Source organism: Drosophila takahashii, chromosome 2R (assembly GCF_030179915.1).
Source record: "Drosophila takahashii strain IR98-3 E-12201 chromosome 2R, DtakHiC1v2, whole genome shotgun sequence".
Classification (NCBI taxonomy): Eukaryota; Metazoa; Arthropoda; class Insecta; order Diptera; family Drosophilidae; genus Drosophila; species Drosophila takahashii.
The window spans coordinates 25,967,466-25,987,721 of record NC_091679.1 but is presented as its reverse complement, the minus strand read 5'-3'; the positions used below and the strand labels follow the sequence as shown (position 1 = coordinate 25,987,721).

Genomic DNA, 20,256 nt, shown 5'->3' with positions numbered 1-20,256 from the left:
CGAAAGATTACTTATCCACGTTATCGATAACCAGTCCTGTTCTATTTAATCGAGATTCAAAACTATATTCCTTTAAAAGTCAATAATTTTAATGTTTCCTTCACAATAACTCAATAAATTACTAACTGAATCATACTTCAAATAAATACGAAGGTTTGTTAAATGCAAGCGCATAACTTAAAAGAGATGAATAGAACTGTGCCAGTTCGTGACTAAAGATTTGCCATCGAATGCGTGATTAGAAGAGTTGAGGTAAAAATGTCCTGCGTGGCTATAGTTAGGATGTGACGGCGTCCAGGGTCTACTTCTTTTTCTTGCCCTTGCCCTGTCCACCGGCGGCTGGTGTTCCAGTCAGTGCCGCCAGCTCGTTTTTCAGGCCCAAGAGAATTTCAACTTGGGGTTTCCATACGGCGGCATCGCCAGTGGCCTTCAGGGTTCTGACCTTTTCGGCCTGCTGAGCGATTTTGTCTTCCAATGCTTTTACCTGGGCAGCATCTGCAGAGACGGCGGCTGAAGGAGCAGGAGCAGCGGCGGCGGGAGCTGCCTTCGCTGCCTTTTGAGCCGCCTCCAGTTGTTTCTTCAGGCCCAGCAGCACATTTACCTCTGGCTGCCACACGGCTTTGTCTTTTGTGCTGCCCTTAAGCTTTCGCACTTTGTCGCCCTGCTCCTGGATAGCCTTCTCCAGATCTTGAACCGTTTGTGATCCGTTTGAGGGAGCAGGAGCGGCGGCAGCAGCAGGCGCAGTCTTCTTAGCCTCCTCCAGTTGCTTTTTGAGCTCCAGCAATTTGTTCACCTCCGGCTGCCACACAGCCTTGTCCTTGGTGCTCGCCTTCAGCTGACGCACCTTGTCCGCCTGAGCCTGCACAGCCTGCTCCAGATCTGCAGCGCTGGTTTGATCAGCAGTCTTTGTTTCCTGAGCTCCGCCGTACTTGCCCTTGAGTTCGTCGATGAAGGACTGCTCCAGTTTGGCGAAGAGCGGAGCCGGTTTGCCGATTTTGTGGCCAGCCGGGATGAGCAAAGTGGCGAAAGGTTTCCTGTAATAAAATAGATTTAAAAATCGATTTAATCATTCAAATTAAGAGCACCTACTCTGCATTGAGCGGCGTCTGCTTGGCATTGAGCTGGCCGAACAGAGTCCTAGCCGTGGTTGGCATGTAGGGGAAGAGGAGATTCGCCAAGAGGCAGGCAACGTTGACACAAAGACCAATAATGGTCGCTGCCCGCTTCTTTTGTTCTTCGCTGCCCTTGAGCAACACCCACGGCTGCTGGGTTTGCATGTAGCCGTTGCCATGCCGCGAAATGGCCAGCAGATGACGGATGCCGTCGCGCAGTTTGGCCTTTTCCAGCGAGTTGATATAGCCACGCAGTTCGCGGTTGATCAGAGCCAGCAGCACGAGTTCATCCTGAGTGGTGGCCACTTCGGGCACGGTGCTGTCGAAGTTCTTTTCGCAGAAGACCAAAGCGCGGTTCACAAAGTTTCCCAGGTTATTCAGCAGCTCCGAGTTGTTGCGCGCGGCCAGATCGTTCCAACTGAAGCTGGAATCCTGTCCTTCGGGTCGGGCAGAGGCCAAATAGAAGCGCCACACGTCTGCCGGAATGCCAGTCTCCTGGGCATCGTTGCCAAAGACACCGATACCGCGGCTCTTGCTGAACTTGCCGTCCTCGTAGTTCAGATACTCGGTGGCCATGATGTGCGAGACAAGCGTGTGTCCCTTGTTGATGGCCAGCAGGACACTGGGCCAAACCACCGAGTGGAAGGGCACATTGTCCTTGGCCATGAACTGGAAGAGCTCCACATCGGTGCCCTTGGCTGGCTGCCACCACTGCTGGTACTCCTTGGTGTAGCGCTTGGTCATCGAGACGTAGCCGAATGGAGCATCGAACCACACGTAGAAGACCTTCTTCTCGAAGCCCTCGTGCGGCACGGGGATGCCCCACTTGAGGTCGCGGGTGATGCAGCGCGGCTTGAGTCCCTCCTTCAGCCAGGCCCTCGTTATCACCTTGGCGTTGTGCGTCCATCCGCCCTCCGACTTGTCCACCCATTCCTTAAGCTTTGGCTCCGCCTTCGGCAGATCGATGAACAACTGATCGGAGGAACGCAGCACAGGGGCGCTGTTGCACACCTTACACCGGGGACGGATCAGCTCGGTGGCGTTCACCAGCTTGCCGCACTTGTCGCACTGATCGCCACGGGCGTCCTCGTAACCACAGCCAGGATGCGGGCAGGTGCCTTCTACGAAACTATGGAAGAATTACAAATTAATTATAGTTTAAAGCAGAAAAACAGATTAAACCCACCGATCAGCTAGGAAACGATCGCATTTCTGGCAAAGCAGCTGCTCCACGCTCTCGGTGATGATGTAGCCGGATTTTAGGACATCCTGGAACGCCTCCTGGACAATGCTGTGAAAATCCAGAGATAGTTGGGTTAAGAACAGTGTTCGGAATTTAACACACTTGTTAAAAACATGTAAAATTGTATTTTACAGTGTGAGGTAAGTTTTTGACATATGTGCCAAAAACAAAAGTGTTAAAATGTAAAAAAGAATTGTTAGCACACACTGCTCACTTGTGTTTTTTACACACTGTGTTTTTAACACAAATGAAAATTACATTTTATGGACATTAACGAATCAAAGGGAAAATGAAGAATCAATATTGGACCGCGAAATCCTAATAGCTATTTTTAACCGTTTCAAAGCATATATGCATTTTTTTCAACTACAGAAAACCGTGAATTTTTTAGTTCAACATATATTTCTGACGTTTTAATGTCACATCTCATTGTGTTACAAACACGTTGTGTAAAAAACACGTCGTGTAAATAGCACTTCATGTAAATAACACAAATAACCTGTGTGTGTTATTTAGGTTTCTAACATATGTAAGCTACTTTTTTTGAACCTATCACTTTGTCATTTAACATGTTAATAACACAAGTTTTTTACAGAGTGTCCTATTTTCCGAACCCTGGTTAGGAATCCCCAGTTTGAGCACGTAAAACTCACTCTGTTTGCTCCTGGGTTGTGGTGCGTCCGAAATAATCAAAGCCAATGCCGAACCAGCGGTAAATGGCGTTGTGCAGCTCAAAGTACTTGTCGCAGATCTCTCGAGGCGTTAGGTTCTCGGCCAACGCCTTGTTCTCCGTAGCAGTGCCATATTCATCCGTGCCGCAAATCAGCAGTGTGTTGTAGCCAGCGGAACGCGAGTAGCGAGCATAGATATCGGCGGACAGCACACAGCCAATGATGTTGCCCAAATGCGGGACATTGTTGACGTAGGGCAGAGCTGAGGTAATAAGCACATTGCGTTCTCCAGCCTTGGGAAGAACAGTGCGCTCCTGCTTGAGTTCCTTGGGAGCTGTGTATGTAAAGGCGGCCTGTGCGGCGCTGATCTCCTCCTCCGTCACAGTGTCCGCCACTGTGGGCGTGGTGTCCACCAGCAGTTTGCCCGCATCCGCCAGGCTGAGACGTTTCAGCGGCACATGATGCAATCCCCCGTATCGATTGGACTGCTGCAGTGCATTGAAGCTGAGATCCTTCAGCGGCTGTTCGCTCAGCACTTGCTGCACTTCGGGCAGTTCTTTCACCCTGGCATACCAATCCCTCAGGCTGTCCACATTCTGGGCGCCCTTCAGCGTGCCCTCGGGAGCCAGGAGCGACCAAACGGCAATGTCGGCGGCACTGGGTGCGTTGCCAGCGAGGAAGGGCGAGGATTTCAGGCTGTCATCCAGCTTCTTGACCAGAGCATTCAGCACGGGCAGCGCATTCGCATCGGCCTTGTGACCCACCGCCATGTGGTGGGCCAAAGCGGGGGCCAGCAACGTGGCAGACCACTCCAGCCACTGGGAAGAGGCAGATTTAGATTAGTTTAACCTTCAGGGGTCATTTTTGGGCCACCTACCTCATCGCGCCGCTGCCCCTCGTCCACGAGCAGGTACTTGGCAATGGCCGCCGGCGAGAAGAGGCGCAATCCATTGTCCAGTTCCAAGGTGGGCAGCACCAGCAGATCCTTGAACTTGGCGTCTGCAATGGCCCGTGGTTATTGCATCAGAAATTAGTCACTTAAGGGTATTTCCCCTCCTAATTCCAAGGGAATCCGAGGAACAACTCACCATTTAGGTTAACCAACTGCACCTGCACCGGCCGCTTGGCGAACTTGGCCAGCATCAGCAGCTGCAGTCCCAGCGGATTGCCCTCGTTCGTGTAGATTATCATGTTGCCGGTATCGCGAGCTACTTCTAATACAATTTACGTGGCAAAAAGAGTTAAAAATCCAACCGAATTGTGGATGCACGAGAAACTATTATTTTGGTGGTGGACCGATCGGAAAAACTGTCACGCCGTCGCGATTATCGATAATTTGGCGAGAGTCTTGTATGCTAGCTATTTTTGGCTATGTTTGATATATCTTCTTTTAAAGAAACATAAAATATATTTAAATGACAGATGAAGACATGAAATAGTTGTCTAGTTTTTACACCAACTTGTCTACGGCTTACTGCTATTTATAACATTTTTGAACAAAATATAAATCGATTATCCGGCTACTTCTAGCTACTTCCCATTAATCCATTGGTCCACCCCTAGCGGCTTTGAAACAGCTGTTCCGATTTCAATATTGTTATTTACATTGGCTATTGGAAATCCAGGGTACCAACTCATTTTATAAAATAAGCAAAAAATGGGTGAACGCAAGGGTCAAAACAAGTACTACCCGCCCGACTATGACCCGAAGAAGGGCGGCCTCAACAAGTTCCAGGGCACCCACGCCCTGCGGGAGCGCGCCCGCAAGATCCACCTCGGGATCATCATCATCCGCTTCGAGATGCCCTACAACATCTGGTGCGACGGCTGCAAGAACCACATCGGCATGGGTGTGCGCTACAATGCGGAGAAGACCAAGGTGGGCATGTACTATACCACGCCGGTCTTCAAGTTCCGGATGAAGTGCCACCTGTGCGACAATCACTTCGAGATCCAGACGGATCCCGGCAATCTGGACTATGTCATACTCTCGGGTGCCCGACGGCAGGAGAACCGCTGGGATCCTCTGCAGAACGAGCAGGTCGTGCCGGAAACCAAGGAGGTGCAGAAGCGCCTCTTCGACGACGCCATGTACAAGCTGGAGCACCAGGCCAAGGATGCCAAGGCGGGCGCCGATGCCAAGCCGGTGCTCCAGAAGCTGATGGAGCGCAACATGAGTGTGTGGGACGACAGCTACGTGGCCAATTGCCGCCTCCGCGGGGAGTTCCGCCAGCAGAAGAAGGAGATCGAGGGTCAGCAGAAGCTGGATCGCCAGCTGCTGGCCAAGAGCAGTCTGGACATTGCCCTGTTGCCGGAAACCAGTCAGGACCGGGAAATGGCCGCCCTGATGAAGCTGCAAACGAGGTCGGCGCTGGAAAGGGAGGCCGAGCAGCGGCTGGAGCTGCTCATGCGTCCAGCGCTGCCGGGCGCAACAGCCACTACTTTCGGTGGCCTCAAGCGGCAGAAGGCGCTGAATAGTCAGCTGCAACTACAGGATCTGGGCATTCGGCGAAGGAAACTGGACGAAACGGAGGCTTCAAGTTCAAATGATAAACCCCTCAGCTTGGTGGGCGACTACTCCTCCTCGGATAATGACTCAAACAGCTGACTTCACAAAGCATTCGTTTATACATAATACAATAATTATAAAAAATACAGGACCTAATACAATCCTTCATTGGGATCCGCAGCTTCATCATCATTAATTTCAATGGGCTCCTCGTTGGTCTGACCATCTATCGTCTTGCAGAGCACCGTCTGTATGCGTTTGCAAAGTTGAACACGTTTAACATTCTGCGTATCGCTGGCCGCCGAGTTTACCAGATCCTCAACCAAACGCAACTTGTTGTAGAACTTGTTTATCTCCTCCAGAATGTCCTCTCTCCTCAGGCTGAGGGTCTGCATTTCACCAATTAGCTCCTTGAGCCCGTCATCATTGGTGTTTACCGGCGATCGCTCCTTGGCGAAAACGCGTGGCTTGATCGGTTTGCTCACCGGCGCATTGGCCAAGGCCTTTATGTTCTCCAAACCAGGAGCCTGCGAGTCGAAGAACTTCTTGAACCACTGCAGGAACTCAAAGTTGTCCTGGAATCGTCCCTTGATCAGACGATCGATGGGCACCGCCTTGTCCACCTTCATGCGGTTGAAGGCCTCCTGGAAGAGCCTTAGATTGTGCAGATACTCGTGCTCCAGTTTGGCCGTCATCTTGACGCGCTTCAGGTTAATGCAGTTGGGGTAGATCATCTCCATCATCTGGCAGTAGGCGGCACCTGGAGAAATCGTTGGATTAAGCAGGGGAAAATAATCTTTTTTGGGGACCTTACCGGAGCACAGCTCCTCGATCTTCTTGAAGTGCCCCTGGACCATGGTGTTGACCCACTGGAGCATATCGTGCCGGGACATGTTCTCCCCATTGACGCTGGTCAGGGCCACGGTTAACTTTACGTCGGTCATATTTTTGGTTCGTAGAAAATGTCACCCTTTTACTGTTACTCCTCTTTGAAAAGTTTCTTTGTATTCGAGATTTCAAGGCCCACTTTTTAGGTTTGGTTAATCGTAGGGTTATAGTTCCTGTTCTGTGAGCTTCTGGACCTGCCTGCTTCTCACACAATATACCTGTTAATTTCTTTATAAAATTCTAGCTGATCAGATTTATATGCCGCTAATTTATGCAATTACTTTGACTCCCGATTGCAATGCTTCCAGGATCAGTGATGGGAGGAAACTGAGCGCGTGTACCTGGCTCCTAAACCAGGTACCCTTTTCAGTATTTTTTCAAAGCTAAGGCTCAAAAAATATCGTTTGTGTTTAAAAATCCAAATATAAATGTTAACTATGAATATAATTAGCAATTTAAAAGATTACATAATATGAATGTATAATTAAATGTTTGGACCTCAATAAAACTTTAGTTTAAAAATATGTTTATACGACAACTAAACTATAAAATTGTGTTTTTTATAGTTGGTACACCTGAAGGTGCACACCTGCTAAATCTCATACCCACTGTTAGCAAGTAGCTTTAAATTTAGCATTAAATAAATAAAAAAGAAAATAAATAAATAAATTAATTAATTAATTAAATAAATACAAAAATAAATAAATAAATAGTTGGTACAGATTTTATTTTATAACCACAAGTTTGTTTTTTATTATTACTCAAAGTTTTTTTTAATTTACCTTTACACTAGGTACATGAAAATGGTTAATTTCCCATTTCTCTCCAGGATCAAAACCAGATAGGATACCTTTTACGTTATCGATATCAGTTGAAAGCCGCCTTTTTTGAAAAAGAAGTGCCTTTATTGTACAAAATTTACAGCGTTTTAATTTTAAATTTACGTTCCACCGTCTTGACAAACTCTATGAAGTCCTTGTACAGCACATTGGGCACCTCCATGGCGGCAAAGTGACCGCCCTTTTTGTGGTAGGTGCTGTGCACCAGGTTCGTGAACTTGTCCTTCAACTGGAAGTCCAGGAACTGCATAATGTCACTCTTGAACCGGGCACAACCCGTGGGCACTGGAGTGGGAACTCTTTCCAGGTGCAAATCCCGCTGCGCCTGCGCATACTGCTCCGCATAGAGACGCTGCGAGGTGGTGATGGAGTTGGTCAGATAGTAGATCATCAGATTGTCCAACAGGGCGTCCATTTTGTAGCGCTTCGTCAGTCCTCCGTCCTTCAAGGACCGATAGCTGGGATTGGTCCACGTGGAGAACTTTTCCAGGATATAGGCGGCCAAGCCCACAGGATTATCGGTGAGTGCGGCTCCAATGGTGTCCGGTTTGGTGGCCTGGATGTGGAAGTAGCCGCTCTCCTCCATCAGGTACCGCAGTTCATTGGACTTCGGGAAGAAGAAGTCCTCGAAGCCAGAGGGAGCAAACAAACTGGGCCAAAAACCAGCTAGTACACCCTTTGCCAGGGATTTGGGACTCATGTTGTTGCACAAATTCGAGTGGTAACCCAGCACGTTGTCCGGATATAAGGTGGCAATGTTGCTGCCAATGATGCTGCCCCAATCGCCACCCTGGATGAAGAACTTGTCGTATCCCAGGCGCAGCATGAGGTTCCTCATAATCACGGCCACCTGAGCGGGTCCCAGACCCTTCCTCGAGGTGCCCTGCAAAATCAGAAAGGGGGTTTAGCCTTGAAACATACAGGTTATATTCAACCAAAACCCACCTCCGACCAGCCGTAGCCGGGCAAACTGGGAACCACCACGTTGAAGATGTACTTGTTGTTCTTGTCCAGGTTGCTCTGGTGCAGCAAGTGGATGAGGTCGTAGAACTCCCGCACGGATCCCGGCCAGCCGTGGAGCAACAGCACCGGATAGTGCTGCTTGCCCACTTTGTTGTCATCGTAAACCATCAGGTGGAGGAAGTGCATGCGTAGCCTAAAAAGCCGTAGACCAAACCCATCGTTACTATCTGCGGATATGATAAGTGGCCCTCTTATCTCACCCCTGAATATCGGTGGTGAAGTGGTTGAACTGCCACAGGAACACCTCGCGTTCCCGCCAACGCGGCAGGTAGTCATCGCGCCAGTACTCCACGACCTCCTTAAGGTAGTCGGTATTGAAGCCATACTCAAAGGCCACGCCCTCGAGCGGAGGCGTAAGGCGCAGGGTGCGATTCAGGCGGCTCTTCAAGTCGTCAATGGTCTAAGATGATAATGATCCATATAATAATTAAAAAATACCATACAATAGATAAGCACACTCACCTTCTCGGGGTAACTAAGTCGGTTGCCTATCACCTCCGAATTGTTGGCTAAATAGGCGGCATAGTCCTTGGGCTGCGCCTCATCGCCCCACCACTCCTGAGGATCCAGCTGGGGAACTGGCAGATCGGCCCACAGTTGGCTCGCTTTCTTGTAGACCAGACCACCGCCGATGGCCAGTATCAAGACCAGAATTTTAGCCGTAACGCCCATCCCTTCCTATCAGCGGTTCCACTCACACTAACTGGGATTGCAGCTCCTCCACCTTCGACGATTCCAGCATATCATCGCGTAGCTCTCGTTTTCGTCGCTCACGATGATAAGCGACTTTGAGTGACCGCCCTACAGTCGATCAGTTAAGGCTTATCAACAGGTTTACTTTGGACTCCACTGAGACGAAGTAGCGGCTTTTGAAATCGTGGATGACTCGGTTGAATCGGCTTGTTTGTTTATTTACTCGGCGAAGCTTTCGTGCCGGTTTTTTGTTTGAAGCTTTTTAGGGGGAACAATCGGAGGGTTGTATATGTTATATAGTAAAAAGAGGGACAGTCTGGCGAATTTCTGATATTTTGCGACGCAGCTGGGGTTCCAAGTTAGGTAGATATACCCTTGGAGCTTACTTAGGGTAGTCTCGACCTTTGTTTTTTTTAAAAGATAAAAATTTAATTTTGTAACTAGTTTTGGATATTATGTTAACCAACTTTTTGAATAAAAATCTTTAATAAATCTTTAATTCTTTTTAAATAATTCGTTATAGAAGGGTATACCAAAGTCGACTATACCCCTATCCTTCAAAGTTACGTAACCATGTTCTGAGCTTAGATTTATCTATGTACATATACCTATATAAAGCAAACGAAAACTGACCAATTGTTCTTCACTTTATAACTTATCAAAGTTACCAAACAAAAAATAAACACACCTTAGCTTTCTTTTTTCAAAGCAGATAAGGCAAACACAATCACCAACCGATTTGTTTTAATTTTCGCAACAGACATTGCTGTTCCTTTGAAGCACAAAATGGAAATATACAATGCATTCTTAAGACTAGTAAAAAAACAGCTCCCTTAGGAGAACTCAGCCTTCTTGACAAAGCTCACAAAGTCATCGTACAACGTCTGGGGCAGCTCGAAAGCAGGGAAGTGACCGCCATCCGAGTGGTGGGTACTGTGCACCAGATTGGGGAACTTGTTGGCCAAAACGGAGTCAGGGGAGTGGACGATCTCGTGGGCGAAACGGGTGCATCCAGCCTTGGCCTGGATGGGCAGGGAATCCACATTCAAGCCAATCTGCGACGTGACCATGGACTCCGAGTACAGGCGCATGGAGGTTGTAATGGAATTGGTCACGTAATAGATCATTACATTGTCCAAAAGCTGATCGTAGGTGAATCTCTTGGTAAGTCCGCCATCGGGAAGCGATCTAAACGAAGGGTTCGTCCACGTGGAGAACTTCTCCAGAATGTAGCTGGCCAGTCCAGTTGGATTGTCGATCAGGGCATTTCCAATAGTGTCTGGCTTGGAAGCCTGTATGTGCGCATATCCCATTTCCTCCAAAATGGTGCTGAAAAGGCCGCCCAATCCCTTGTAGAACTCGGCATACTGGCTGTCCACAAAATAGCTGGGGAAGAACGAGGCCAACAGGGTCTTAAATTGACCCAGCGGACTGTTGTTGCCGCACATGTTTGAATGGTAGCCCAGTACGTTTTCGGGGAAAAGTGAGGCCACATTGGATCCGATTATCGAGCCCCAATCGCCGCCCTGCACCAGGAACTTCTCGAATCCCACTCGTAGCATCAGGTTGCGCATCACCACGGCCACCTGGGCCACTCCGAATCCAGTTTTTGAAGAGCCCTGTAAATTGAAAAATTAAATAAATGTTATAAAATATAGTATAGATATTAATATTGATATTGAGACAGCAAAACTGACCTGAGACCATCCGTAGCCCGGCAGACTGGGTGCAATCACCTCGAAGACGTAGTCGCTCTTATCACTGGGCGTGGTCAGCAGGGGGATGAAGTCGTAGAATTCGCGAACGGTTCCTGGCCATCCGTGCATCAGGAGCAGAGGCAGAACCTTCTTGGGCTTCTGGCCTTTCACCTGGCTCGGCTTGGCATGAATAAAGTGAATTTTCAAACTGCAAAAATGGAATACGTTCGGGGTTAAATTTCGGGGTTAATGTGCAAATGCAGGTCCGCATGCCGGCAAACTAATTATGCATGTAGGAAATGGAAAGCCATTAGTATGGGCTCGACTCACCCCTGAATCTCAGTTTGGTAGTGATCCAGCTTCTTGAGGAACTGCTCGCGTTCGCTCCACTTGGCCAGATAGTTATCACGCCAGTATTTCACCACTTTGGCCAGTTCCTTGGCATTGAAGCCGTACTGAAAGGCCACGCCTTCCAGCGGCTCCTGGGCCTTCAAGGGACGACTTAGTTGGCTCTTCAGATCCTCAATTATCTAAAGGTTAAATATTGGGATTTTTAAATGATTTATAAATATAAAGATGTGCTAATTGTTTTTTAATTATAAAGAAATGTTTTTTATCAGATCGAAACGGATACAAAAAATTCAAGTCATTGTCAAATCAAAAACATGATGAAATTATAATTATTTTTAAGGTTAATCGAATTTTATATTTCTATATTTCTAATAAGACCATGGTTAATTATTTATTATTACTATATAGTTAAGATTGATTTGTATGTTCCTCTGATATTAACTTAAAATAAACAAATTCTAATTTTTTGAAAAAGCTTACCTCGGGTTTCACGCTGATATCGAAGGGCAGGATGGCCTTGTTCTCACGATAGGGTTCCTTTAACGCCGGACCCCAGTAAGCATTATTATCCAGATCGGGCCTCTTTCCTGGCGCAGAAAGATCCCGATAGTTCTTGTAGCCAACGGCCAGCAGGATAGTTAGGCCTCCGACCAGGAACCGCGCCCAGATATTCGCCATGGGGATATACTATATTCTATTTCAGCTATATATAAATTTTCAACTGCACATCTGGGCGTGTGCGATTGTCGAATACAAATGATTTAGAAATAACAAGCAACCGGCAAACGAAAGCTTTCAGCCGGCTTGTGGATCCCAAATGGATCACAAATGGATCCCATTCTATACTGCACTGCAATGCGAGCATGATGGTGCGCAAAATGTGAGAATTTCGGGGAGCTTTTGGCAACAAATTGAAGGAGAGCAATTCATGGAACAAAGCTTTAGAATTAGTTAATGAAGATGATCAGTCACTTTCGTTTATCAAGCTAACTGAAGAAGAAACTATTCATGCTGAGACTAACAAATGATATATTGGACCGAACTGAATACCAAAAGTGTAATAATAATAATGATTTTGAAATTCACTTATAGACACGCGAGTCAAGTCAAGTCAATAGACAATCAATAGCATTTATAAAGTGACAGCAAGTACATTGTAAAATAATTTCTATCAATTTGCATATATTACAAGCAAGTTAAAACCCAGAGCTTTAAATTCTTGCTTTTCATTTTATGTTGATAGACCATTCTAAGGGGGGCCTTGATTACTACGGTTAAAATTATGCAACCTTAAAATTGTACTGTACATATTAACATCCCCTATCGGCCTACTGTAAAAGTGCAGGCTTAAACAGTCTAATCAGCTTTTTTGTAAATTAACAGAAGGGCTTGCATTCAGATTAGAAAGCATACTATCAGAGAATAAAAATTGTAATCGGTTTTTCTGTATACTTAAACCTTTTCTATTTTAATTGTCTGTAAAGCGAAAAAGGTGTAATATTTGTAGACCTTTACGATGGACGGCCGTGTTGATATAACCTAGTAATATATTAATAATTGTATAATTCATAATAACAGTTTACAATAATTTTACAATTAATACAAGTTACATGAGAATCGGTTAAATAATGGGAACAAACTGCAGGTATTGATCTAACTCAAGAAATCTTTCAATTTAAATGAATTACTAAAATTATAGTGCAAGGGCCATTTTGACGACCTCAGCCCAGAAAACGGAAATGAAAGGCACATCAAATACCTTTATCTCCTCTCAGGTGTCGAATCAAAATGCTGTCTCATTTGACTTTCCGATGCCGTGGTTAAAGTACAAATACCGTTTGTGAGGTAAGTAATAGGAAAACAATTTATTTATTCGTCTCGCCATGCAGGCCAATCTTTCCGGCAAAGGTAGTAAAGTCGTTGTACAACATAGCCGGCATCTCGAGGGCGGCGAAGTGGCTGCCCTGCTGGAAGTACATGGAGTGCTTCAGGTTGGGGAACTTGTCCCGCAGCTGCCAGTCGGTCACCGAGGGCAGATCGAACCGGAAGCGGGCACAGCCCATGGGCACCGGCGACTGCACCCGATCCAGCTGCAGGTCCCTGTAGGCCTTGGACACGTTCTCCAGATAGAAACGAGCGGCCGTGGTGGCCGAGTTGGTCAGGTAGTAGACCATCAGGTTGTCCAGCACCGCCTCCAGGCCGAAGACCGTCACTATGGCGCCAAAGTCCTGCTGCAGGCCGGGATTCGTGCAGGTCTGGAACTTCTCCAGGATGTAGGAGGCCAGGCCGACGGGACTGGAGGTCAGAGCCGCTCCAATCGTATCCGGCTTGGTGGCCTGGATGTGGAAGTAGCCGCTCTCCTTCAGCAGATCCAGCCACTTGTCCCACACGGGGAAGTGATGGTCCACAAAGAATCTGGAGGGCAGGTACTTCTCCGGGTAGAAGCTGCCGTAGATTCCCTTCAGAATGGCCAGGGGCGAGTGAAGGACGCACATGTTGGAGTGGTAACCGATCACGTTCTCTGGGTAGAGAGTGGCCAGGTTGCTGCCGATGATGCTGCCCCAATCTCCGCCCTGAATGAAGAACTTCTTGTGCCCCAGACGCAGCATCAGGTTTCGCATCACGGTGGCCATTTCGGCGGCATTGAAACCGGGACGAGTGGCGGCCTAGAAAAACATTTATTCATATCATTAAAAAATACTTAATAAAATGTTTTCTATTGTAGAAATAATGAGTCCTCACATCAGACCATCCGTAGCCCACCAGAGAAGGAGCCACCACCTCGAAGGCGTAGTCAGTGATGTTTTGGTCCTTCGTGAGCATGGGTATAAAGTCGTAGAACTCGCGCACCGATCCTGGCCAGCCGTGGAGCAGGAGCACGGGATAGACGTGCTTCCTGGCCTTGGCTTCCTCGGAGGCCTTCTCGTGAATGTAGTGAATATTCAAACTGCACGGGGAATTAAATCATTAAGATGCTATTTTGAATGTAAAATAATTTTAAACACACCCCTGAATCTCCGTCTTGTACTGCTTGAACGAGTTGAACAGCTCCTGGCGCTCATCCCACTTGGTCAGGTACTTGTCCCGCCAGTAGTCCACGAACTGCTCCAAGGCATAGGTGTTGAATCCGTACTCAAAAGCGATCCCGTCCAGCGGTTCGGTGAGTTTCAGCGTGCGGTTGAGTTGCTGCCTCAAATCATCGATTTCCTCCTTGGGCACTTGCAGCTTGAACTCGTAGATCTTTGTGTCGGGCACATGGTCTTTGCCATCACCAGGACCCCAGTAGGTGTTGTCCTTGAACTCCGGCTTGGGCAGGGGCTTGGTTAGATCCGTGAACACCACGTAGCCGTAGCCGATAAACGCACCGAACAGGGCCACAATCAGCCCGAACACTATCAGGCACTTCATTCTGGCCTAAGCACACCCGCAATTAGCTGCCACTCGGTTTGAATTTAAATGAACCTGCCTCCCACCGGAGATAATGGTTGCCGATTCCCGATCCGAATCCGGAACAAAGACGACCGCGCTGCCAGAAAGCCGCGAAAGAACTGACTGCCGGCGCATTTTCTCATTCCCCAATTTGTCTCGCAAAGCTCTATCGAAATTCGCTGTCGCCGTTATAGTATATGCTCGTATAATATTTATAAATTCGTTTAGATAGTGCTGGCTATCGCGCACAGTGGTTCAAAGTATGCTCAGTCATTGTGCTCTTTGATCTATGAACCTTTTACGTTTTGTTAAATGACAGTTTATACCTTAAGTTCAAAAGTTAATTTGCTTTGGGCCTAACTGAATTTTATTTACTGAACTCTTAGGTAATAGAATATTTAACAACATATACTCCAAATTAATAAATTATTTGTTTATGTTCACACATTGTTACTCCACACAAAAAAAAGGATGTCGCCGTAAAATCGATATGTGGATGTAAATTTCTGGCTATGCAAAACCCATATCATTTTTACATGAAGTACTCTTTTCGACCATATCAAATTTACCTGGCCGCATATCAAGTTGAAATCATAATCATAATGTAAAAGCGATCTATGTTTCATATCGTTTTTTTTTTTGGGTGCGTGAACTCCATTATTCTATTACTTTTCTAGCCCTTCCTCATCACGACTTTAACCATTTTATTATACATCTTATCTGCTTTTCAATGACTCAAGACCAATGTGCGCTTGGGGCTAGACTGCCGGGTACTGGGTTACTTACCCACGTCTGCACCTTGAAGCGCCCATTGATTTCAGAGCGAGATAGGCTGACCCACACACAAGTATATATATCAGACAAGTACGATGGTGACTTGGGAATAGTCCCAGCTACTTATAAAAAGCATTATCTTATCGAAGCTCTCTTGGAACTTATTTATTGTTAAGCGCTCCGCCGGTAACTGATCATAAATCTCAGCCCTTCTGCCACTGATGATGTGGCTCCAAACAAACAAAAAAGCGAAAAATGAATGAAGTCGGCCGATCAGAAGGCCACGTGGCTACTATCACTCTATAAATAGAGTCCTAGATACTGTCTTTAAACTCACAATGGCCAATCAGAGCAAATCCCTGTGGCTGCGTAGCTCTAATGGCCAAAAACTGCAGTGCCAGGTGAACACGGATCAACCCTTGGTCGCATTTCTCAAGAATAAATATGCCCTTGCAATGGGAACGTCCCCTGAATCCCTGATTATGGTCTTCGATGGGGAGAAAATCCAGGAGCAGGACACCTTTGACTCCTTGGCCTTGGACGATGATGATATCATTGACGTTTATGAAGCCAATTAGTGGCCTAAAAACCATGAAAATATGATTTGTCGTTGATGTTTCATGTTCATTGCAGGGCAGAGTCAATGAACTTTGTGGGGGTTGCACTTGCCAATAAAGTATACATAAAAACTTAAAAAAATAAATCAAACAGTATAAAAATTAAAAAAATATTTAAATAAACAGAAAAAGTTTTTTGTGCTTTTCCACATTTACATACATTTGATATCTATCAATGGTTTTGTTTTTCCGAATTTATTAAAAAGGTTGGTAAGGTAAAGTTGCTAAGAAAATAGCTTATGTTTATGTATGCAAAAATCCATTTTTAAACATAATAATTTTTATTTCCAAGTGCACCAAGGACCGGGGATAATTTATATAAATTATAAGGCAAACAATAATGCTGTCGACATGCAACTATCGAAGGATTCAAGCAGCCAGGAGTCTCGAAAAATCCACAAAAGTGCCGCCAAACATGCAAGACAGCGAAAAGGAGGCGTGGCAAAAACAATGATGTGAAACGTAATTCGAGCGAAATTAACGCAATTACTGTGCCGCAGTCAAAGGACTCGAGTTCAATTCCGATGCACTGCGGCCAAAAAAATGAAAATAAGTAAAGTTTGTTCGCGTGCCGCAAACAAATCGCATTGATACTTGGAAGCGTGTCAAAGCTGCCACCTCCGGGGGAAATAGAGAGGTTCCTATTCCGGAATCTGAGTCCCGAATCGCGGGCCATTAATGCCGGCTCTACCGGGCTAATTCCCATTTTATTGAGTGCTCCAGTTACGGCTAAAGTTTGGCACCACCGCTGCCCCTGGCAACCCACCTTACCCTCGAAAGGGGGCGTGGTCTTAATGGTCGCAATTAGTTTTTCATCCACCTGACACGCACTTGTCGTAAAAGTCCATTGAACCTGACGCTAAATTGATTTTAGTTCGGGCAGGCCAGGCAAAAGTGATTCAGTTTATTCTACATATTAAACAAATACTATTTATGGCAACAAAAAAAGCCAGAAAAACTATGCCAAATCGATCAAATGAGCGTTGGTTTGTCATCATAACGTTGGCTTCGTGGAACTTAATCAGTGGTTTCGGGTTCTACGCCTACATTCTGGATTGTTACGGTTAGATAATCCCTGTATTACCCATTTATAATTTATGGTTAGCCTACTTTTTCTCTAGTAAACTATCCACCTGAGCACCCGAAAAGGAAGTTCAAATACCACACTTTTCCCGGAACTATTGACTATGATGTTGTTATTGGAATTACTGTCGTCATGCTTTTCCTGATATTATCCTCGATATTGTTGTGCTTGGCATTAAATGAGGTTAAGCCTTTTATATTAAATACCCAGTCCAACGATTTCTTACGAATTGCGTTTTAGTCCAGGAGGAAATGTTTCATCTACGGAATTTGTATTAGCATGACTTTTCCGTGTTTCTGCCTTCCAATTTGGCCTTTAGCTGGTAAGATATCCTATTTTCCTACTATCAAGTTTCTTTAATTAAATTTCCCTTTTTAACAGTAACACATGTCACTCTGGTTTTGATTGCCCTTAGTTACTATTTCGGTTAATATTACAAAATTAAGTTGAGTTCGGTTTTATAAATCCATATATATAAATTGTTTGGTTGGAACAGCCTGAAAGTAGACCCAATAAATAAATTTGTATGTAAGTTCAGTTACCATTTTAAAATGTTGGCATTTATAAGCATTGCTTATCTGTTTAGAAAGTTTATACATTCTAAATAAATTTAAAAAGTGTATATATATTTCTAATATATATAAAAAGTATATTGAAATCCAAGACGTCGATATTATGCCAACACATAAAAAAAGAGCGAAGAGGCTTCACTGTATATGCAAGTTTATTTTATTTTTTGATCAGCCCAAAAGTAGAGTATCATCTTGGTTATAATGGCATTACTGATAAGAAGCAAGATCAGTTTATAGTATATTTATTATTGAAATATTTTTACAAATATTTGATATTAAAAGTTATTTCCAAGATGCTGGTCATCATTGCCCCAGGGAAATTCTTGCTTTTCCGGTGGTCCTTCCCCATTTTTGCCGATTTCAAGCTCCTGATCGTCAGCCGATGATTGGCATGTGACGTGTCCCAGCTGCAAAGTAATTATTCTGTTTGAGATTGGTTATTTATTTTTTTCGTACCCTATACGCACCCAGCAGACCAAAATAATGGCCAATATATTCATAAATATCGATTGTAACAACATCGCTCTTTGCTGCCTCCGCACTCGACTGTCGTTGGTGAACTGTTTTCATTTTTTTTTGTCCTCTGCTCTTAATCAATTAATGTGTATTTAATATTTATATTTGTATTTTCGCTTGAGTACATACAAACATCGCTTTATCTGTCGCTGTCGCTGCAGCGAAAATTTCGAATAAATCCGCGGAGCAGCCAAAATGTGGAGGTTTCTTTGTCTCTTCATAGGAATTTTAAATAGATAAAATAAAATGTTTGCTTGGCAAATTAAATGTAAGAATTTAATTAGGGCTTACAATTTTTTAAAACTAAACTACTCCGTAAGTACTATTTGTAAAAAGTTAAAGAGTCCTACACGTTTATATCTTAAGATTAAGAGTAAGAAGAATATCGAATGGGTTGATTAGAGCGTAAAATGTTGCATTACCCAAAGACTGAAACAAATTTAATATTAATTGGGAAAGGAAAAGTCACGCTTTAAAATTTTTGCTGTCAGAGAAATCTTATATTTATTTTATTTTAAAAGCGGAATGAAGCGGATAAAAAAGACGGTTTTTGGGAAACAAAACTTTAATAAAGAATTAACGGCTAAAACTAAAAAAAAATAACAGATCCCTTTTGAAAAAGGCTACAAATGGAATACCCGCTTTGGGTATAGTATGTACGAACTATCGTACATTATAACAATATAATTGACAACCTCAGTGAGGCACTCCCAAATTTAATTAAACTTTTGAAGATACTTCTATTTTCATACCTGAAAAAGGGAAAAAATCGTTTAAGGGTCTGTCATTATTGTTTCAATTATATTTAAACGAGGACATAGATCACAAAAATATATGGAGTATTGAAGAAAAATCCCCTGCCTAAATCTATAGCAAATAAAGGTTTACCGTTTCGGGGATTCCCTCTGGGTGACCGACCGACGATCTTTAGTTTAAATTATGAGGCAATGATCATCGTAGGTATATGTTCTGAACAGATAAGGTTGCATAGGGGATTCCTTTTTGTCATTGCCATTGTGCAATTGTCCTATAAAAGAGCCTTAAAACTGCAGCAGAATTATCAGTCAACAGTCTCAAGCTTGTCCATCGAGATCAACCGAGATGCAGTCTTCGATAACTTTTGTCTTGCTCTTTGCCTTCATCGGAGCTTCTTTGGCCCATCCGATGCCCGAAGATATGACCATGCCGTCCACTCCACCGCCCCAGTATCCCCTCAATCTTCAGGGAGGAGGTGGTGGCCAGAGGAGCGATGGATTCGGATTTGGTGTCTCGGGGCGCGAGAAAGTATGGACCAGCGACAACGGACGCCACGAGATCGGTGTAAATGGAGGATATGGGCAGCACCTGGGAGGACCTTATGGAAACTCGGAACCCAGCTGGAATGTCGGAACCAGCTACACCTATAGATTCCCAAATAGATTCTAAACGCCATTTTCATTTCGGCGAAAAATATTACCAAATAAAATTATTCGTATCTCAATTGCCATCAAAATCTTGCTTTTAAAAACCTTATCCACTTTGTACGTTCAGAATATTGCGAAATATATTAGCGAATATAACCAAGTATACCTGACCATAATTTCTCTATCTCAATTGCCATCAAAGTCCTTGGCGTTGTTTGTTTACCCCGGAACATTCAGGCAGACTTCTAGAGACTGAGGCTGGGTCACAGATGATCTTGCAGTTTGGCTAATTGTTGATACATCTTGTTTGGCCAACTTCGTTGGGTAATAACAAATTACGATGACAGGCGGTCTTAATGAAACCTGCCAAGACAAAATGTTTTTTGCTAATTGGATTTATTGCGTAAACTGTCGAAAGAACCTTCGATGGAAATTTATCATGCCGCTGGCGCATAATCCGCAACATCCGCAGCCTAGCCCCAAGATTTAAATATTACGCAATCCCCAACGAAAGCGAATACGATTTGCTAAAATATTTGAAAAATGATTCATGATGGGGCTGTGTTCTAAACTCTTTTACAATCAAGTTTGGGGATTACCAAGAGTTTTTCACATCATTAATTTGACCTAAGGAAAGCCAAATTGAGATGACCTTGTAAAATGATAAATCGATTTGGGAAACTAAGCTTTGCCTGGAGCAGCGGAACGTGTGGGTTGATTATTTTTGTTTTCTTGGGAGGAAATCGCTTTTCGACGAAAGTTATTTCAAGTCGTAGATGCTTTATAAGTTAAAAAAAAATTAAAAACTAACAACGTCACAGTTGTTAGAAATTAA

At 44.7% G+C, this 20,256-nt stretch overlaps 12 protein-coding genes across 15 annotated transcripts in view; 5 read left to right on the top strand and 7 right to left on the bottom strand.

The window, feature by feature from the left end:
* The window catches only part of Phb2 (prohibitin 2), a 155,106-nt gene that overhangs the window by 38,025 nt on the left and 96,825 nt on the right, over window positions 1-20,256 (top strand). The gene's annotated exons all lie outside the window — the stretch shown is intronic.
* LOC108069072 (uncharacterized) overlaps window positions 1-20,256 on the bottom strand; it is a 116,707-nt gene that overhangs the window by 18,286 nt on the left and 78,165 nt on the right. The window lies entirely within an intron of this gene.
* MetRS (methionyl-tRNA synthetase 1) lies at window positions 72-4,409 on the bottom strand. Its single transcript, XM_017158995.3, has 6 exons — window positions 4,115-4,409; window positions 3,904-4,025; window positions 3,009-3,844; window positions 2,299-2,403; window positions 1,090-2,241; window positions 72-1,034 (listed from the first exon to the last, which is right to left on the bottom strand). Exons 1-6 carry the CDS (start codon window positions 4,215-4,217, stop codon window positions 302-304), a joined length of 3,051 nt encoding a protein of 1,016 aa, XP_017014484.2. The 5' UTR covers window positions 4,218-4,409; the 3' UTR covers window positions 72-301.
* Window positions 4,630-5,721, top strand: LOC108069073 (coiled-coil domain-containing protein 130 homolog). Its single transcript, XM_017159023.3, has one exon. The coding sequence runs from the start codon at window positions 4,684-4,686 to the stop codon at window positions 5,632-5,634; it is 951 nt and encodes a 316-aa protein (XP_017014512.1). The 5' UTR covers window positions 4,630-4,683; the 3' UTR covers window positions 5,635-5,721.
* On the bottom strand, window positions 5,636-6,736 carry LOC108069074 (microtubule-associated protein RP/EB family member 1). 2 transcript variants are annotated; one of them, XM_017159024.3, is made up of 3 exons: window positions 6,705-6,726; window positions 6,350-6,651; window positions 5,636-6,295 (listed from the first exon to the last, which is right to left on the bottom strand). In XM_017159024.3, the coding sequence occupies exons 2-3, from the start codon at window positions 6,477-6,479 to the stop codon at window positions 5,688-5,690; spliced, it is 738 nt and encodes a 245-aa protein (XP_017014513.1). In that variant the 5' UTR covers window positions 6,480-6,651; window positions 6,705-6,726; the 3' UTR covers window positions 5,636-5,687. The 2 variants fall into 2 exon arrangements, with proteins under 2 accessions (XP_017014513.1, XP_044248677.1); XM_044392742.2 differs by having other exon boundaries at window positions 6,350-6,736.
* Jheh1 (Juvenile hormone epoxide hydrolase 1) lies at window positions 7,307-8,990 on the bottom strand. Its single transcript, XM_017158991.3, has 4 exons — window positions 8,748-8,990; window positions 8,486-8,685; window positions 8,208-8,418; window positions 7,307-8,145 (listed from the first exon to the last, which is right to left on the bottom strand). Exons 1-4 carry the CDS (start codon window positions 8,955-8,957, stop codon window positions 7,342-7,344), a joined length of 1,425 nt encoding a protein of 474 aa, XP_017014480.2. The 5' UTR covers window positions 8,958-8,990; the 3' UTR covers window positions 7,307-7,341.
* Jheh2 (Juvenile hormone epoxide hydrolase 2) lies at window positions 9,673-11,769 on the bottom strand. The gene is made up of 4 exons (XM_017158992.3): window positions 11,507-11,769; window positions 11,006-11,205; window positions 10,676-10,883; window positions 9,673-10,597 (listed from the first exon to the last, which is right to left on the bottom strand). Exons 1-4 carry the CDS (start codon window positions 11,702-11,704, stop codon window positions 9,812-9,814), a joined length of 1,392 nt encoding a protein of 463 aa, XP_017014481.2. The 5' UTR covers window positions 11,705-11,769; the 3' UTR covers window positions 9,673-9,811.
* Window positions 12,864-14,586, bottom strand: Jheh3 (Juvenile hormone epoxide hydrolase 3). Its single transcript, XM_017159014.3, has 3 exons — window positions 14,034-14,586; window positions 13,769-13,973; window positions 12,864-13,692 (listed from the first exon to the last, which is right to left on the bottom strand). Exons 1-3 carry the CDS (start codon window positions 14,432-14,434, stop codon window positions 12,892-12,894), a joined length of 1,407 nt encoding a protein of 468 aa, XP_017014503.2. The 5' UTR covers window positions 14,435-14,586; the 3' UTR covers window positions 12,864-12,891.
* Window positions 15,503-15,961, top strand: LOC108069020 (small ubiquitin-related modifier). Its single transcript, XM_017158922.3, has one exon. The coding sequence runs from the start codon at window positions 15,568-15,570 to the stop codon at window positions 15,805-15,807; it is 240 nt and encodes a 79-aa protein (XP_017014411.2). The 5' UTR covers window positions 15,503-15,567; the 3' UTR covers window positions 15,808-15,961.
* LOC108069019 (uncharacterized) lies at window positions 16,713-17,394 on the top strand. 2 transcript variants are annotated; one of them, XR_011418012.1, is made up of 4 exons: window positions 16,713-16,909; window positions 16,968-17,113; window positions 17,176-17,252; window positions 17,312-17,326. XR_011418012.1 is itself a non-coding variant. In XM_017158921.3 (4 exons), exons 1-4 carry the CDS (start codon window positions 16,780-16,782, stop codon window positions 17,359-17,361), a joined length of 408 nt encoding a protein of 135 aa, XP_017014410.3. In that variant the 5' UTR covers window positions 16,716-16,779; the 3' UTR covers window positions 17,362-17,394. The 2 variants fall into 2 exon arrangements, 1 of the variants encoding a protein (XP_017014410.3); XM_017158921.3 differs by having other exon boundaries at window positions 16,716-16,909; window positions 17,171-17,252; window positions 17,312-17,394.
* LOC108069017 (uncharacterized) lies at window positions 17,769-18,298 on the bottom strand. Of its 2 annotated transcripts, none has more exons than XM_070213280.1 (3): window positions 18,148-18,298; window positions 17,970-18,090; window positions 17,769-17,909 (listed from the first exon to the last, which is right to left on the bottom strand). In XM_070213280.1, the coding sequence occupies exons 2-3, from the start codon at window positions 18,021-18,023 to the stop codon at window positions 17,778-17,780; spliced, it is 186 nt and encodes a 61-aa protein (XP_070069381.1). In that variant the 5' UTR covers window positions 18,024-18,090; window positions 18,148-18,298; the 3' UTR covers window positions 17,769-17,777. The 2 variants fall into 2 exon arrangements, with proteins under 2 accessions (XP_070069381.1, XP_017014409.2); XM_017158920.3 differs by having other exon boundaries at window positions 17,970-18,085; window positions 18,148-18,297.
* Window positions 19,071-19,498, top strand: DptA (Diptericin A). Its single transcript, XM_017158917.3, has one exon. The coding sequence runs from the start codon at window positions 19,120-19,122 to the stop codon at window positions 19,441-19,443; it is 324 nt and encodes a 107-aa protein (XP_017014406.2). The 5' UTR covers window positions 19,071-19,119; the 3' UTR covers window positions 19,444-19,498.

Coding starts and splice junctions, on each gene's coding strand:
- MetRS (XM_017158995.3), bottom strand. CDS start 4,217: ATGATAATCTACACGAACGAGGGCAATCCGCTGGGACTGCAGCTGCTG. Junction 4,026..4,114: donor GCAGTTGGTTAACCTAAATG/GTGAGTTGTTCC, acceptor GGGCCATTGCAG/ACGCCAAGTTCAAGGATCTG. Junction 1,035..1,089: donor CAGACGCCGCTCAATGCAGA/GTAGGTGCTCTT, acceptor ATTTTATTACAG/GAAACCTTTCGCCACTTTGC.
- LOC108069073 (XM_017159023.3), top strand. CDS start 4,684: ATGGGTGAACGCAAGGGTCAAAACAAGTACTACCCGCCCGACTATGAC.
- LOC108069074 (XM_044392742.2), bottom strand. CDS start 6,479: ATGACCGACGTAAAGTTAACCGTGGCCCTGACCAGCGTCAATGGGGAG. Junction 6,296..6,349: donor GATCGAGGAGCTGTGCTCCG/GTAAGGTCCCCA, acceptor CGATTTCTCCAG/GTGCCGCCTACTGCCAGATG.
- Jheh1 (XM_017158991.3), bottom strand. CDS start 8,957: ATGGGCGTTACGGCTAAAATTCTGGTCTTGATACTGGCCATCGGCGGT. Junction 8,419..8,485: donor TTCACCACCGATATTCAGGG/GTGAGATAAGAG, acceptor ACGGCTTTTTAG/GCTACGCATGCACTTCCTCC. Junction 8,146..8,207: donor CCGGCTACGGCTGGTCGGAG/GTGGGTTTTGGT, acceptor CTGATTTTGCAG/GGCACCTCGAGGAAGGGTCT.
- Jheh2 (XM_017158992.3), bottom strand. CDS start 11,704: ATGGCGAATATCTGGGCGCGGTTCCTGGTCGGAGGCCTAACTATCCTG. Junction 11,206..11,506: donor ATATCAGCGTGAAACCCGAG/GTAAGCTTTTTC, acceptor TTTAACCTTTAG/ATAATTGAGGATCTGAAGAG. Junction 10,598..10,675: donor CGGGCTACGGATGGTCTCAG/GTCAGTTTTGCT, acceptor TTCAATTTACAG/GGCTCTTCAAAAACTGGATT.
- Jheh3 (XM_017159014.3), bottom strand. CDS start 14,434: ATGAAGTGCCTGATAGTGTTCGGGCTGATTGTGGCCCTGTTCGGTGCG. Junction 13,974..14,033: donor TACAAGACGGAGATTCAGGG/GTGTGTTTAAAA, acceptor TTCCCCGTGCAG/TTTGAATATTCACTACATTC. Junction 13,693..13,768: donor TGGGCTACGGATGGTCTGAT/GTGAGGACTCAT, acceptor ATGTTTTTCTAG/GCCGCCACTCGTCCCGGTTT.
- LOC108069020 (XM_017158922.3), top strand. CDS start 15,568: ATGGCCAATCAGAGCAAATCCCTGTGGCTGCGTAGCTCTAATGGCCAA.
- LOC108069019 (XM_017158921.3), top strand. CDS start 16,780: ATGGCAACAAAAAAAGCCAGAAAAACTATGCCAAATCGATCAAATGAG. Junction 16,910..16,967: donor CTACATTCTGGATTGTTACG/GTTAGATAATCC, acceptor CTTTTTCTCTAG/TAAACTATCCACCTGAGCAC. Junction 17,253..17,311: donor TCCAATTTGGCCTTTAGCTG/GTAAGATATCCT, acceptor CCTTTTTAACAG/TAACACATGTCACTCTGGTT.
- LOC108069017 (XM_070213280.1), bottom strand. CDS start 18,023: ATGTTGTTACAATCGATATTTATGAATATATTGGCCATTATTTTGGTC. Junction 17,910..17,969: donor CCATTATTTTGGTCTGCTGG/GTGCGTATAGGG, acceptor ATTACTTTGCAG/CTGGGACACGTCACATGCCA.
- DptA (XM_017158917.3), top strand. CDS start 19,120: ATGCAGTCTTCGATAACTTTTGTCTTGCTCTTTGCCTTCATCGGAGCT.